The following is a 15,884-nucleotide window of genomic DNA, read 5'->3' as shown; positions in this document are numbered from 1 at the left end:
CATTTCACCGTATATCTGGCTCCTACAAGTTTGTGTGTGCAGGATGGTCTTAGGTGACCCCTAGTTTAGTTTACTGTGAAGTATCTGAGGCCTTTCCTGACCTTCAGGAGCTTGCAATGGTCTTAGGAAGATAAGACAGATTGCTGTATTACTAGACCGTATGAGAATGGGAAGAGTGCACCTGAAGCTATACAGTAATTTTCGAATGTGAAGTATAGCGATGCTGCTGGTAGGTCCAAGTAGATGATAACATGGAGCCTGGGCGGTCGGGTCATTGGGGTGTGATGGAGAGAATGGTCTTGTTGTTTAGAGAAGAAATCAATGAAGAGATGCATTCTAACCAGACTTTAAAGGACTGAGAACCACCAAGGTGCCAGAGTACCTGCCATACATTCTGCCTTTCCCAGGTTCTATTCTAGCATCTCTGGCAGAGTCTCTTGGGAGTAGGAAAGACACAAAATCCAGAATATGTTATCCTAGGATATTTGCTATAGGTGGTTTCCCTTTTTCTTCTCTCAGATGAACCTCAAATGATTCTTGGCAACTGAGAAAGGGAAGGTCTTCTTGGGTGAGCATTGCCTGATTCAGACCCTTGTACCATGCATCCCCCAGGTCATTTCTTCTTCAGCCAGAGCAAGCCAAGTCAGGGAGATGCAGGTGAACAGGTGGTCCCGCTCCAGGAGGAGAAGGTGTATCAGTCCAGAGCGGAGGAGGATCTGGGTGACCTGGATGAAGATGAGGAAGCCCAGTTCCAGATGCTGATGGACAAACTTGGAGCCCAAAATGTTTTGGAAGAGTAAGTGGTGACAGTGACTTGGGGGAGGGAATCCAGCCTAGGAGCAACCTCTGTATCTGCTTCATTCAACCATTACTGTTTGTTAAGCCCCAGAGCCAGGCCCCAGGCTCCGTGCTGCCAGCTTCAAGACTTGCCCCATACAGTCTGCCCTTGCAATGTCCTGTTTGTGTGTCATGGTGTGGGGGCTCTGTCTCTGCTTTTCCCAGTTTTTTCTCATGGGAATCAACTATCTCCCTACTCTCCCACTCTCTGCATTTCCTGCTATTCATTACCAGCATAGTCTGAGGCTCAGTGAGGAGTGCTCACACATTAGAGGGCTGTGCCAGGCCGTGTGGTTTTCTCTGCATTTTGCCTAAGGCTTCACCGTCAGCTCACCAGCATTGCCACCTTCATTGAAGCCAACCCAGGCTCTCTGGGGCTGCGGTGCATCCCGGCCACCCCCCTGTGGTATGCTCCTGGCAAAGGCACCCTATATGGAAGTGTCTGCACATTGCATCCCAAGCCACACCAAACCTGTCAGGAAGCCGAGGCAGGAAATTAACCAGGTATTACCAGCCCACCACTTGGATAATCAGTAGCTCAGCTAGAAATTGTAGATGGAACTTCAAACAAAACATAATACTCTATTTTTCTATTTTTTGCAAAAAGTGTTTTGGAAGAAAGACATAAGAATCTGAGCCCTAACATTTAACATGGAATTAAAAAATGATATAAAATAAAATAATAAAATAAAATAAAGTGATGGTATCACTAATGGAAACCATACAGTGACCTGAAAAACATAGAATACTCTGCCCCCTATTTCTGTTGCCTTTTGCCTTTTCCTTTTGGGGTCTATAGGTCTTGGGTTGGGTGTGTGTTTCATGAAGGGTGGGAGTGGCCTAATGATTGGAGCTGATGTGTCCTGAGCTTGGGAAGAGGAGACTGTGATAAAGAGGAAGCAGGAGAGAAGGAGCCTGCAACAACATGCAGGCCTGAGAAAGTGTCGGTTGCTATGTGAATTTTCTAGCAAATGACAGGCGGTGCAAATGATTTGATTGGCTGTGTCTGAGTTGAGAAAAGATGGGAAAACCTGTGCCAGGCAAGGAAAGGACAGGTGGAGGGCTAGGAGAGAGCTCTGTGGGAGGCTCTGGCCAGGAAATGAAATGACACAGTGGCAGCGGCAGCAGCTCTGCTCAGGCCTGGAGGGCTGGTGCAGGCGCAGATCTGCAGAACTGGAGTGGGCTAGGCAGGCGTGCTGGGGGCGCAGGTATGTGTGAAGCTCGTTAGTCAGACAACTGACTCATCTTCTCCAGGGACAAGAGGCCAGAGCACACTGACCACTGTCAGTGGCTACGTGAAGCATCCTCCTAGAGGAGGGGGGAGGAGAGGGCAGTGTGGCGAGCCAAGGGACTGTAATGACAGAGAGGTGCCTCTCTACCCTCCATCACTTCCGGAACAGCCACCTTCCTGGCAGGGCCCGCAAACCAGGGTTCACCAGATGTCTGACTAATGTCAGAGGCAGAACTGAGTCACATGAGATTCCTGGAGAAGAGAAGGCTCTGGGGAAGGTTTCAAGAGTGGCCTACAAAAATTGATACATAGAAGATAGTGACCAGCAATTTCCATCCTCACTGGGGTTGAACAAGAAGGAAGAGGGCTTAAGTTTCAGCAGGAGGGTTGTGACTGTGGGACTCCAGATAAGGAAATAGAGGAGGCTGTGAGGACTAAGATTTTAAGCACCAAGATGGTTTGTGTGTTGTCCTGGAAGCAGGGAGATGGACAGGTTGACTACCGACTCCCTTCTAGCTCCATACACCTATATCTTTCCAGAGGAGTACCCTGGGTGTAGAATGGACATCTGGAGTCCCACCTTTTTTTGATAGTCTGATTGGTTGAGTGATTTTGTTGCTTATGTGCCTGGCTTATTTTTTTTTTACGTAGGGTTTAAAGACTTGTCTCTTCTCTAGAAATCTAGGGGAGGTGATGTGGCCATTAATAAGCCGTTCAAGAGCTTTGGAAAAGGGTCAAATGGGTTTGCAAATCTCACTGGAGGTTCTAGCCAATTGGTGGTTCTGTCAGGCTCCATTACGAACTTGACAGATGTGAAAAGACCAACCTAGGCTAGTAAGATGGATCTTTTTATAATGCAGTTACCCATGAGGAGAGCAACCTGTCATAGTGACAAGAGGCCATTGTGGCATCACCCTGAGACCTTTTTTTTAAAAAAAAAAAACATTTTTATTGATTTTTTTACAGAGAGGAAGGGAGAGGGATAGAGAGTTAGAAACATCGATGAGAGAGAAACATCAATCAGCTGCCTCCTGCACACCTCCTACTGGGGTTGTGCCCGCAACCAAGGTACATGCCCTTGACCGGAATCGAACCTGGGACCCTTCAGTCCGCAGGCCGACACTCTATCCACTGAGCAAAATGGTTAGGGCCACCCTGAGACCTTTTAGCTCTGAAACTTTTGTGCCCCATCCATTGTGCCCAGATAATAAAGTGGATAGCCACAACATGTTCTGTGTGGAACTCATTATGGGAAATAAGGAAGCTCCTTAGCTCTCCTTCATTTGTTTCTCAGATTCCTTCATGCCATCCAGTTCAATGCTAGTTTTTCAACAGATAATAAATACTTGTTAGGTGGATGGGTGGATGGGTGGGTGGATAAATGGATGGATGGGTGGATCAATAAATTGATGGGTGGGTGGGTGGCTAAATGAGTGGGTGAGTGAGTAGATAGATGGATGGATGGGTAAATAGATGGACAGATGGGTGAGTGGACAGGTGGTCTAGATGAGTTGGTGAATGCTTGAATGAGATGGAGCAAGAGAAGGAAGGAGGGAGGGAAGGATAATTGGACAGATGATAAGATAACTAACCGGAGGTAGGTCTATTTCTCAGTTGGCCTCTTCTCATAGAGTAATATCTATATTCCAGGCACATTAGTAACATGATACTATCAAATACCAGTTCTGAGGAAATTTTCTCAAATATGGTGCTTGTGATATAAGCACAAAGGATTTTATTCATTATCATGAGGGTTTCTAGTCATAGCTACCCTCATATCATAGTGGTTGTAGAACTTAATGGAGTGCAAATCAGATTACTGTCTGGCTCAGTGGGATCATTGGCTGTAGATTACTGAGTTTCTCCAGAGAGGGGAGCAGGGTCCATGGTGTACACCACCTCCCTATTCCTCCCTGCTGGTCAGCATGACCCTAGGTGTCTCTGCTGCTGTGCATGGACATATGAATGTGCCCTATGGGCCTGTTTTTTTTGGGGGGGGGGAGCGGTTTCTGGCCATGTCCCTCTATGTCTTTGTCTCTCCGCCTGCTCTTTCCCTCCTGACTCTGTCTTTCCATGTGGTGCACACATCTTTCAGACTTGCCACTTCCCCTCCTTTCACCTGTCAGTCATTCCTGCTGCCACCAGGCCCCAGTGGGGTGTTGCCTATTCTCTTCCTTTTCCCGCAGTGACAATTGCTTCTGCCATCCATCAAATGGCATGTCTCTCCCTCTCAGCTGTGAGGACCTTCCTTCTAAGGGCGACAAGCTCTCTCCTGTAGTTCCACAGCCTTTGTCCTCACATGCACCAGACTCCTGTCCTCCTTTCTTCTTCTGGGCATCTGAGATGTGCCCAGCACGCAGCTGTGCACGCTCAGCACCACCAGCCCATAGAGAAAGACAGGGGAGTGGAAGCAGCCAGTGAGGCAGATGAGGAGGTCAACACAGGAGCCAGGCAGCCCGAGTGTGCCTCCCAGCTCCATCCTTTACCAGCTGAGTGGTCTGAGATAGCTCTTCCACCTCATCTGTCACCTCATCTCTAAATGGGTGATGGCAGCACCTGCCACAGAGGTTGCTATGAGATAAAATGAGCTAATATGCACACAGCAAGCACTCGGTAAAGGTTAGCCACTGTCGTCATTATGATGACGATGCTGTTTCTGGCTGCCTGTTTCACAGCTGGGGACTTCTGTGTTCCCTTAAAGCATTGGTTCTCAACCGTCCTAATGCCGCGACCGCGACCCTTTAATACAGTTCCTCATGTTGTGGTGACCCCCAACCATAAAATTATTTTCGTTGCTACTTCATAACTGTAATTTTGCTACTGTTATGAATCGTAATGTAAATATCTGATATGCAGGATGTATTTTCATTGTTACAAATTGAACATAATTAAAGCATAGTGATTAATCACAAAAACAATATGTAATTATATATGTGTTTTCCGATGGTCTTAGGCAACCCCTGTGAAAGGGTCGTTCGACCCCCAAAGGGCTCGCGACCCACAGGTTGAGAACTGCTGCCTTAAAGCCTCATTTCTACTCTAACATTAACGTTCCTTTCCTCTTGCAGTGAAAGTGACGTCAAGCAACTCTGGCTGCAGCTGAAGAAGGATGAGCCTCACTTACTGTCCAACTTCGAGGATTTCCTGACCAGAATCTTCTCCCAGCTCCAAGAAGCCCACGAGGAGAAGAACGAACTGGAGTGTGCCCTGAGAAAGTGGGTGCCCTCAGCTGCTCTCTGTCCATCTGTGTGAAAAACAGGAATGCAAATGGCGCTTTCTCTTATATTCTGTAAGAGTGGGAGCCAGAGTGGGAGGCCCCATTGCTGTCATAATGTGTGTGTGTTTGTATCTATATCTATATCTATATCTATATCTATATCTATATCTATATCATCTATATCTAATCTATATCTATATCTATATATCTATATCTATCTATAAGCCCTTGCTCACATTTATTAGGCCCTCACCATATGCTAGGCGCTATTCTAAATGCTTTATATACACTAGCTCATTTAGATTTATTTTATTTTACTTTTTAATTAATTTATTTTTTAATTCTCACCCAAGGATATGTGTGTGTTTTTAAAATTTATTTTAGAAAGAGAGAAGAAGAGAGAGAGAGAAAAAAAGAGAGAGAGAAGAAGAGAGAGAGAGAGAGAGAGAGAAAGAGAGAGAAACATGATTAGTTGCTGCCCATATGTGCCCCAACTGGGGAATGAACCCACAGCCTTTTGGTGCACAGGACAATGCTCTAACCAACTGAGTCACCTGCTGGGGTCCAACCCCAGCGGGTCCAGGGGTCCCCAAAGGTGTGGACGGAGTCGGCGATGAAGGAATGACATGGAGGCAGCCTTCAGTTGATCAGCAGCCTAGCCAGGAACTCTAGCCAGGATCTCCAGCCAAGCTCTGTCCAGGATCTCCAGCTAAGTTCTATTGCCAGGTTCTCTTGCTAGGTTCTGTCTCTAGGTTCTGTGTCTAGGTTCTGTCTTGGATCTCCAGCCTAGTCCTGTCTCTAGGTTTTGTCTAGGATCTCCAGCCAAGCTCTGTCCAGGTTCTGTCTTGGATCTGTCTTCTGTTGTCTTGTTACATCTGTATTTATACCAGTTGATTTTAATCCTATCAATTTCTATTCCAAAGGTTAGGGTGTTTCTTATCTCCATTCCAGGGAGTAAAGATTATGTAGCTTAAGTGTGATTGTTTGTAGTTAAAGTGATTAACTACCCGCCTGGCACTTAGTTAAGGGGTTTTATCCCCTCCCTAACTTCAGGGAAAAATCCCTACCTGGGGAAACAACCTTTCTCAGAGAGGTGACCTTGGTTAAAACACATAGCGCCAAGAAGGTGAGCAAACATATTAAGAACAGTATGCCATATATGCCAGGTCCCTTGAAACAGCAAGGATGGACCGGCTCCCGGCAGTCACCCAGTGAGGGCTCATTTGGATTTATTTTTATTCACATCACAGATGAAGAAATCAAGGGACTGAAAGGTTAAGTAACAAGCACCAGAATACACATCTTGTAAGTGGCAGAGCTGGGGTTCAGAGGGAGACAGCCTGGCCCGGAGACCAGTTGGAAAACCACTCTACCTACTCTGGACAGGAAGGATCCAGCATACTGAACCTACCCTCCCAACTCTGGACTGGCCTTTGGTTCACTGAATTCCCCTTCTGATCACACTCTGCCATCATAGCTCGTGTCTCTCCTGCTGCCCTCTTTGCCCTCAGGGCCTCTCCAGGTAACTAGCAATTTCTAGGATTCCTGGAGGAGGCAGGAATAGGCCAGTGAACACCAACACCTGAAGAGGCTGCTTAGGAGTCAAATGAAATTCAGCTAGGCACCTGTTGGCCACAGATGCAGGACCAACCTATTCACCTGTAGTAAGGGAATGAGTGTGCCATTTGGGTGCTGTGCTTGTACACAGCCATTGCATGTATATTACAGCAGTGAGCTCGTGCGCTGTGAAACATAGTGTAACTACAGATGATGCACAATCCTGAATGTGCGGCCAAAATGCATGGCTGCATTTGGGTAGCGCTCAGAAGCATGCAGAGGTGGCCCTCCCCCATTCCTTAGCCACAGACTCGTCCCCACCTGGAGACCCGCCTATATTCCATAGGAATCCTCAGTAATTCCAACACAGACCACACCCCCAGCCGTGCAGATACTTCCCCACAAGCTTCCTGGTGCCCAGCACAGCCTCCTGAGGGCAGTGTTTCAGAGTCTGTGTGGACATGGCCTTAGTGAAAGCTTGCAAGCCCCTAATTAAAAAAGAGATCACCTTGTGTCTTACTGTGCAGGTCAGCTGCCATATATTACCCGAGCTCTGTGCCACCGACCCTCACATTAGCGCTAAAGATAACTTGTCGAGGTCCACTGGTACACATAGGACCTTTAGGACCCCGAGTTATGAGAAAGTTGTGACCAACTAGTGTTGGGGGGACCTGGTTTGACTGAGCAATGTCATGAGCCTTCTGGGGAGAGGCCCCCAAGGCTCAGAGAAAGGAGCATTGAGGATACATTTCCATATAATCTGTAGCTGATTAACCCATGAGCCAGAAAGATCTGAGTTTGAACATTGGCTCTGCCACTTACTAGCTGTGTGAGTTAGGCAAGTTACTTAAACTCTCCAAATCTCAGCTTCCTTATCTATAAAGCTAGAGGCCCAGTGCACGGATTTGTGCACCAGTAGGGTCCCTTGGACTGGCCTGCGCCCTCTCGCAATCCGGGACCCCTCAGGGGATATCGGAGAGCCGGTTTTGGCCTGATAACCCCAGGCCAGGCCGAGGGACCCCACCAGTGTATGAATCTGTGCACCAGGCCTCTAGTATGCGTATAGGATCTTTGGTTAATCTCTTCCTGCCCTCCCCTCTACCCACTACTCTCTGAGATTAATCAGTCTGTTTCATGTTTCCATGCCTGTGCGTTGAGCATTTGCCCCCTGGTGGTCAGTGTGCATCATAGCTATCAGTTGAATGGTCAAACGGTCTAACAGTCACTTAGGCTTTTCTGTATATACTAGAGGGCCGGTGCACAAAAATTTGTGCACTCGGGGTGGGGGGGTCCCTCAGCCCAGCCTGTGCCCTCTCACAATCTGGGACCCCTCCGGAGATAACAACCTGCTGGCTTAGGCCTGCTCCCTGGTGGCAGAGGGCAGGCCCAATCCCTAGGTGCAGCCCCTGGTTGGGCTCAGAGCAGGGCCGATTGGGGAGTTGGGGCACCACCCCCTGTCACACTCAAGGCAGGGTCGATGGGGAGGTTGCTGCGCCACCCCCTGTCATGCACAGAGCAGGGCCGATCAGGGAGTTGGGGCGCTGCCCCCTGTCAGCCACAGAGCAGGGCTGATCAGTGGGTTGGGGAGCTCCCCCCTGTCACACTCAGGGCAGGGCCGATGGGGAGGTTGTGGCTCCACCCCGTCACACACAGAGCAGGGCCCATGGGGGGGTGGGGGCACCACCCCCTGTCACACACAGAGCAGGGCCAATCAGAAGGTTGGGGAGCTCCCCCCTATCAGGCACAGAGCAGGGCCGATCAGGGGGTTGTGGCCCCTCCCCCTGTCACACACAGAGCTGCAGGGCGATCAGGGGGTTTGGGCTCTGCCCCCTGTCACGCTGGTCCAGGGGCCAGGAGGCCTCATGGCTCCACTGATCCCAGTGCTGGGAGGCCTCGCGGCTCCGCTTGACACAGGGGCAGTGAGGCCTCGCTGCTCAGCTGATCCCGGTGCTGGGAGGCTCTGCTGATCCTGGTGCCAGGAGGCCTCGCGGCTCTGCTGATCCCGGTCCTGGGAGGCATATTACCCTTTTACTATATAGGATAGAGGCCTGGTGCATGGGTAGGGGCCGGCTGGTTTGCCCTGAAGGGTGTCCCGGATCAGGGTGGGGGTCCCCACTGGGGTGCCTGGCCAGCCTGGGTGAGGGGATGATGGCTGTTTGCCGCTGGTCACACCCCCTTCAGGGTGGGGGTCCCACTGGGGTGCCTGGCCAGCCTGGATGAGGGGATGATGGCTGTTTGCCGCTGGTCACACCCCCTTCAGGGTGGGGGTCCCCACTGGGGTGCCTGGCTAGTCTGGGTGAGGGGCTGAGGGCCGTTTTCAGGCTGGCGGGCGACTGAAGCTCCAAACCTCTCCTTTTTTTCTTTTTTTTTTTATTCTTGGATTTATTTACTTTCTATGGCTGTCCCTGGAACTGAGAGCCGGCTTTCTCTCTGAGGCTCAGCTCCAGCTCTGAGACCTCGGCTGCTGAAAGCAGGTATCTGGTTTGTTTGGGTTCTATAATAGAAACACTGTTTCAACTCCAGCTCTGAGGCCTGGCTGGCTGAAAGCAGGTTTCTGTTTTTTTTTTTTTAGCTTCTATAATTGTAACAATGTTTCTTAAACTGAAAGCTCAGAGGCCGGCAGCGGCAGGCGGGGAACGTTGGCTTCCTCCATCACTGAAGCAAACAAGCCTCCTGTTCGCTTCAAGCTGCCTGGCTGCCGGCCGCCATCTTGGTTGGCAGTTAATTTGCATATCTCGCTGATTAGCCAATGGGAAGGGTAGCGGAGTTATGGCTAATTAACATGTTTCTCTATTATTATATAGGACTAGAGGCCTGGTGCACGAAATTCGTGCATGGGAGCGGGGGGGGTGTCCCTCAGCCTGGCCTGCACCCTCTCCAATCCGGGAACCCTTGGGGCTGCTGGCTCCAAACCGCTTACCTGCCTGCCGGCCTGATCCCCCTAATGGCTCTCTCCTGCTGGCCTGATCCTCCTAACTGTTCTCCCCTGCCTGCCTGATCACCTCTAACCTCCTCTGCCTCAGCCCTGCCACCATGGCTTTGTCCAGAAGGACATCCAGAAGGTTGTCTGGAAGATGTTCAGTCTAATTAGCATAGCACCCTTGTATTAGTTAGATGCCACCTTGTCCTAAAAATGCAGGTTGTTAGCAGGTTTTCCTATCATAGAAGGGGAGCCCGCAGTAGCATCCTGGGTTCTGACCAGGGCTTATGCACTCATACTTTATCTCAGCAGATGAGATTCCTAGAAGAAGACTCTTGGATGTACCTTGAACATTTCTATCGATTTTGCCAAATCATCCTCCAAAAATGTTGAACCACTTTAAACCCCCACCAGCAACCATGCATGTGCCCTCTGTCCTACTTTGATGCCAGTATCATTGATTTCCCCCTAGAAGCTTCCCTTCTCTCAGCCAGGACTGCTTGGCACTTGAGCCAACCTCACTGTTCAGCCCGGGGCTTGATTTCCTGAGATAGAATTATAGAGGAGGAAAAATAGTTTTCCTCTACCCTTCTGAGTTCTTAGCGGAGGCCCTTGTAATGAAAGAGAGATTACCAAGAGAAAAACAAAAGTTTATTAACATGTGTACCTCATGTATATGTGGGAGATCCCAGAGAAAAATGAATAACTCCCCAAGATGGCTTAGAATCCAGATTTAAATACCTTCTTCCTAGGGAGAGGGGACAGGAAATGTAGGCCTCTTAGAGGAGAGTACATGATTTTTAGGAAGCATAAATGGGAGTGGGGGGAGATAGTTTGTAACAAAGTTTGGGTGTAATGTCAACTTCTAGTCTCCTGTCTTGTGACAGGAGTCAGTCTTCACTGGCTGATGACACTTTTCCCATCAAGGGAACCTTTTGGGGGGTCCGATTTTAGGCAGATCAGGAGACTTCAGTGAAAGCCTCTCCTTGCATTTGCTGTTTTTCAAGCATCTGCAGCTCAAGAACATCAATATAACAACACAGCATATGTTGGGGTGGCCTGTTCTCTGACCTTCAGAATAAACCCAACAAAAGCTTGTTTCCTCTTAAATGATTTGCCACAGTAGTGTTATTCCCTGGAGACAGTATTCTGACCAGACCTTCCTGGGAGTGGTCATTACATACCCTGTGCTTGTAGAAAGGTGTGGGCCATATCACTAAATAAATCAGGGTCAGTTTTCTCATCTTGTGGAAAGGGAGATAAAGTTATGATAGTTTATCTCCCTTTCCACAGTGGGGGTTTGTGTCTCTGCTGCAGCCCCAGTGGCTCTGGGGCTTGGGGCTGTTGGGTGCTGGCCCCCCTGCGGGCTTGTGTCTCTGCTCCTCTGGCCCCAGTGGCCCCAGCGCTGCCGCGGTTGCAGGGCTTGGAGCTGCTGGGTGCCAGGCCCCCTTGAAGGCTTGTGTCTCTGCTCCTCCCCCCCTGCGGCAGCGGCGACCAAGCAGGCCCAGAGGCCCTCTGGCATTCTGCCCCAGCCGCCACCATCTTTGTCAAGGAATGACAGCAATTTGCATATTCCCCTCTATTGGCTGTGGGTGCTGCCATCTTTGTCTTAGAGTGATGGGTAATTTGCATATTACTCTTTTATTAGATAGGACTAGAGGCCCAGTGCATAAAATTTGTGCACTGGGGGTGGGGGGGTCGCTCAGCCCAGCCTGACCCCTTTCACAGTCTGGGAGCCCTCAGGGGATGTCCTAGTGATGGCTTAGGCCCCGTGGGGAGTGGGTCTAAGCCTCAGTCTGGCCACGGAGGCTCAGAGCAGGCACCTTGTGTGTGTGTGTGTGTGTGTGTGTGTGTGTGTGTATCCACTGGGGGCCTGCCCCCAGCCACATTGGAGGCTCAGAGCAGATGCCCTCTGTGTTGATCTCTGAGGGTCTGGGCCATACCTGCATATTGTTCTCTCAGGTTCAGGGCCACGCTTGGCCCCTCCTCCTGAACTGGTCGTGACTGTTATGGAGTCCTGACCTCATTTGCATATTATTTCATATATATATGTACACATATATACATATTTCATATATATATATATATATATATATAGAGAGAGAGAGAGAGAGAGAGAGAGAGAGAGAGAGAGAGATTGGGATGATAATCATATCCATCTCAGAGTTCTGAGGATTAAATGTGATAATACATGTAAGCATTTAGAATAGTGCAAGTACATAAGTATTCAATGAATGTTAAAATAATAATGTTTATTGTTTTAAATGTTTGTCAGTCTTAGAGGATTTGCCAGGTTGAGGTGGAGAGTTGAAGCCTTGATATAATTGGAGGTGACATTAAGGATCCCTTTACCCTGTCATTGAACCTTGTTACTCAAAGTGTGGTCCATGGACCAACAGCATTGGCATTACCTGGAAATTTCTTAGGAATGCAGAATCCCAGGCCTTGCCCCAGTTCTATTGAATCTGCATTTTAGCAGGATGTCCAGGTGCTTTGGACATGGGTTTGAGAAGTGGGAGGCTGGGAATGAGGAGCTTGAGTTTGAGTCATGTGTGGCTCTCCAAACAGCTTGCTCTGTGACCTTGCTCAATTCTCTGGGCCTATCTGAGCCTTGGTTTTCTCACCTGTAAAATGAGGAGATTGGTTTAGTTTCTGATCGTCACTACACCCCAACTCGCCTCTGACCACAGCATTGATCACACCAGGAGTCAGATAACCCCCAACCCCCAGAGAGGATGGCACTCTTGTTCTCTAAGGAGGTGAGGGTAATCGCAGTCTGAATGGACCCAGCCCATGGCCTGGAATCCTACCTGCAGGGTATTTCTCTGCTGCCCACACTCCTGCAGAGAGAGGCCTGTGCTCCTGACCTGCTGCAGAGCCTCTTAGCCCTCACATCCATCTTAAAGTGGCCTCCAGTAGCACTTTTGCCCTGATTTAGTTATTGCTTAAGAAGTTTTAAGATGAATGTCAAGGGCAGTCATGGCTACACATGCAAAACTAGCTCAGCCAAAGGTTCTAGGCCTCTGAGCCCATCATTTGTGGATATCCCTGCCAGCTCCCCAACCTGAGGTCAGCTGATGAAGGCCCATTCCTGGCTGGGGAACTCTGGGGGTGGGGGTGGGGATTCACTGTGCTTTTTTGCCAGTCCCATTCAGGGGTGTTTTCTGGGTGCAGAACCAGAGCACTGCAACAGGACAGGAGAAACCTGAGTTCTTGCCTAGGCACTGCCACTGACCAGCTGTATGAGCTTAGGCGAGTTGCTTTACCTCTCTGTGCTTTAGTTTCCTTATTAGTAATGTGAGAGAATGTGATTGGTGTTTTTCAAACTTTGTGGTTGTAACTCTCTAGAAGGGAATGCGTTTGCTTTTGTAACTTCCATACACATGTGTTTAATGGAAACAAGTTTTGTGAAATAGTGCTCATGCTTTGACATTTTCTATTAAAGTCTCTTTTATTCTCTTCTCTTCAAGACAAAAAAAGAAAAGGTTGGTCACATCTCACTTTGGGTTATGACTGGACTAGGTGATCTATAAGGGCTGTTAGAATCCAGAAGTCAAACAGGAAACCGGTATCCCCAGTGGGATGTAGAATATTTCAGTGGGATTCTTTACAAATGGCTCAGGGTGAAGTTAAATGGTTCTGGGCAGGCTTGGGCTTGTGTGTGGGAGCAAGAGAAAGGTGCTTGTGAAGGAAGAGGAAGGAAGCGCTGAGCAATGGCCCAATTCAGGCTGGAGTTGGGGAACCCTGAGGAGTCTCAAGCACCTCCCAGGCTCCTCCACAGCTCCCTTCCAGTACAGGGAATCACATTTCAATTCCACCTGGGAAATGCGCACCTGTCCCAGAGATGGTAATGAGAGCTCAGGTCATTACCCCTGTGTGTCCAGCTCAGGGCCAGGCACCAGGGATACGATCCACGTGTCTCAGTTAGCCTACATTTAACGATCACTTATTCTGTGCCAGGCTCTGAGTTAAGCAAATAGAACACAGAGTCCCTATCTCTGAGGAGTTTACAATTACAGTGATGAGGCTGAGCTCATACCCATAAAAACTCTGCCACAGAACCAGCCAGAAAATTCCCATGCTGTTGAAACACTAGACAGCGTTGCCATTGGCAGCTGTGGCCTCTGCTTCTTCCTCCTTTTCCAAACCACACACCTCGTTTCTTTCTCCCACTGGGCCCAGAGGAGATGGGATTGACCTCGGGGGAAATCTGGCCTCAACCAGGTCAAGCAGGGCATGAACTTCCTGTCCCAACTCCCCAGGCTGGTCCATGCCCCAGGGTTAGAGTTTTGCTGCAGTGAGTGAAACAGGTCCCTCAGCTTCCTCTCCAGGCTCACCTCCAGGTGGTGGGGGGTAGGAGGATGCAGCTAAGTTGAATACCTGGGATAACTCTTAAAAGCTGATGTCAGGAGACCCAATTTCTGCAGCAGTGTCAGAAATAACCCAGGGCCCTCCTTACCTCACTGCCATGGATACTTTTTAAACCTGCATGTTGTCCTGGAAGCAGAGGTTGAGGAAATCTCAGAGTTGAGTTGGAAGCCTGGGTACAATGTTTGACTCTATTGCATGTCCACCGGGAAGTAGCCACAGTCCTGTGGGGTGAGGTGGGGGGCAAGGTCAAATGCAGGAACCTGAGGCTAAAACCCAGTTCAGCTGCTGAACTTCCAAAGTGAGGAATGTTGCGTTGGTGGTATAGTGGTGAGCATAGCTGCCTTCCAAAGTGAGGAATGCTCCATCCGTGCCTCTACTTCTCTCCAAGGGGGTGGGGTTAGATGGCCACTGTGCCACTCTCCTCTGTGTCCACAGTGCAGAGGCTCAGAGAACTTTGCATTTAGCATGAAGGATACAATTTAGGCTGAGGAAGAACATCTGGCCACCTGGGAAGAGCCTTAGCTGTGCCATTCTTGAATGCTAGTTTGCTTCACAATGACCAGAGAATCTTGATTAAAAGGTAGATTCCTAATCCCTTCCACAGAGAGTCTAAGTCAGTGTGTCTTGTGGAGGGGCTCTACAATGTGCATCTTTGTCCCCCGCCCGCGCCCCCCCCCCCCCCCGGTGTTCTGATGCAGGCAGGCCACAGACTACACTTTGAGAAATGCTGCTCTAGCTTGTCCTTCCAGAATGTAACAACCTGCAGAAGGTACACCAGGGTGCCCTTCTATCTGTAATTTTACTCTTTCTCTGAGAGTAAAGGTAAGTTCTCAGGAAGGGCTCAAGGTGATAAGGCTATGGCTTAATCAGGTGCCTGCATTTTATTGGTGTACTAGTGGCCCAGTGCACAAAATTTGTGCACAGCGGCGGGGGACGGGGGGGGGGGGGGGGTTGGTGTTCCTCAGCCCAGCCTGCACCCTCTTGCAATCTGGGACCGCTGGCTCCTAACCACTCACCTGCCTGAATGCCCCTAACCACTCTGCCTGCTGGCCTGATCGCCCCCAACTGCCCCCCTTTCTGGACTGATCACCCCTAACTCCCCCCCACCCCCGCCAAACTGCTTGCCCTCAACTGTCTCGCCCTGCCAGCCTGATTGCCCCCAACTACCCCCCCCTGCCGGTCTGCTCATCCCCAACAGTCCCCTGCCCCTGCCAGACTGCTCATCTCCAACAGTCCCCCCGCCAGACTGCTTGCCCCCAACTGTCCCCCCCCTTGCTGGCCTGATTGCCCCCAACTACCCCCCTGCTGGCCTGATTACCCCCAACTGCCCTAGACAGACAGCCTGTTCGCCCCAACAGCCCTCCCTGCCAGTCCGCTCACCCCCAACTGCCTCTCCCTGCCAGCCTGCTTGCTCCCAACTGACCCCACCTGCCAGCCTGCTTGCCCCCAACTGACCCTACCTGCCAGCCTGCTTGCCCCCAACTGCACCTCCCTGCTGGCCAGCTTGCCCCTAACTGCCACCCCCTGCTGGCCTGATTGCTCCCAACTGCCCTCCCCCTCTCCCGGTCTAATTAGCATATTACCCTTTTATTAGTATAGATTATTATCTGAGGCAGCAGCATGCTGTTAACATCGCCCTGAGAGCAAGTGGAAAGGTGAGGACTGTTTGTGCTCTGCATGCTCCATGGGCATCGTTTGTAAACCTAGCTAATGAAAAATGGTTTGCTTTATAGGATGGGATAAAGCTGTAA

The 15,884-nt window shown here is 49.8% G+C and overlaps 1 protein-coding gene across 2 annotated transcripts in view; it reads left to right on the top strand.

Annotated features, from left to right (window-relative positions):
* The window catches only part of CRACR2A (calcium release activated channel regulator 2A), a 138,875-nt gene that overhangs the window by 62,592 nt on the left and 60,399 nt on the right, over positions 1-15,884 (top strand). For both annotated transcript variants that reach the window (XM_070407574.1, XM_070407573.1), the window contains 2 exons: positions 613-796; positions 5,137-5,283. In XM_070407574.1, the coding sequence (XP_070263675.1) occupies positions 613-796; positions 5,137-5,283 (331 nt within the window). The remainder of the gene's footprint in view (positions 1-612; positions 797-5,136; positions 5,284-15,884) is intronic.

This window comes from Myotis yumanensis, unplaced genomic scaffold, assembly GCF_028538775.1.
Source record: "Myotis yumanensis isolate MYYU_CA2020_CCGP unplaced genomic scaffold, mMyoYum1.0.hap1 SCAF_3, whole genome shotgun sequence".
Taxonomy (NCBI): Eukaryota; Metazoa; Chordata; class Mammalia; order Chiroptera; family Vespertilionidae; genus Myotis; species Myotis yumanensis.
Note: the sequence above shows the minus strand (reverse complement) of the source record. Positions and strands in the feature narration are given on the sequence as shown.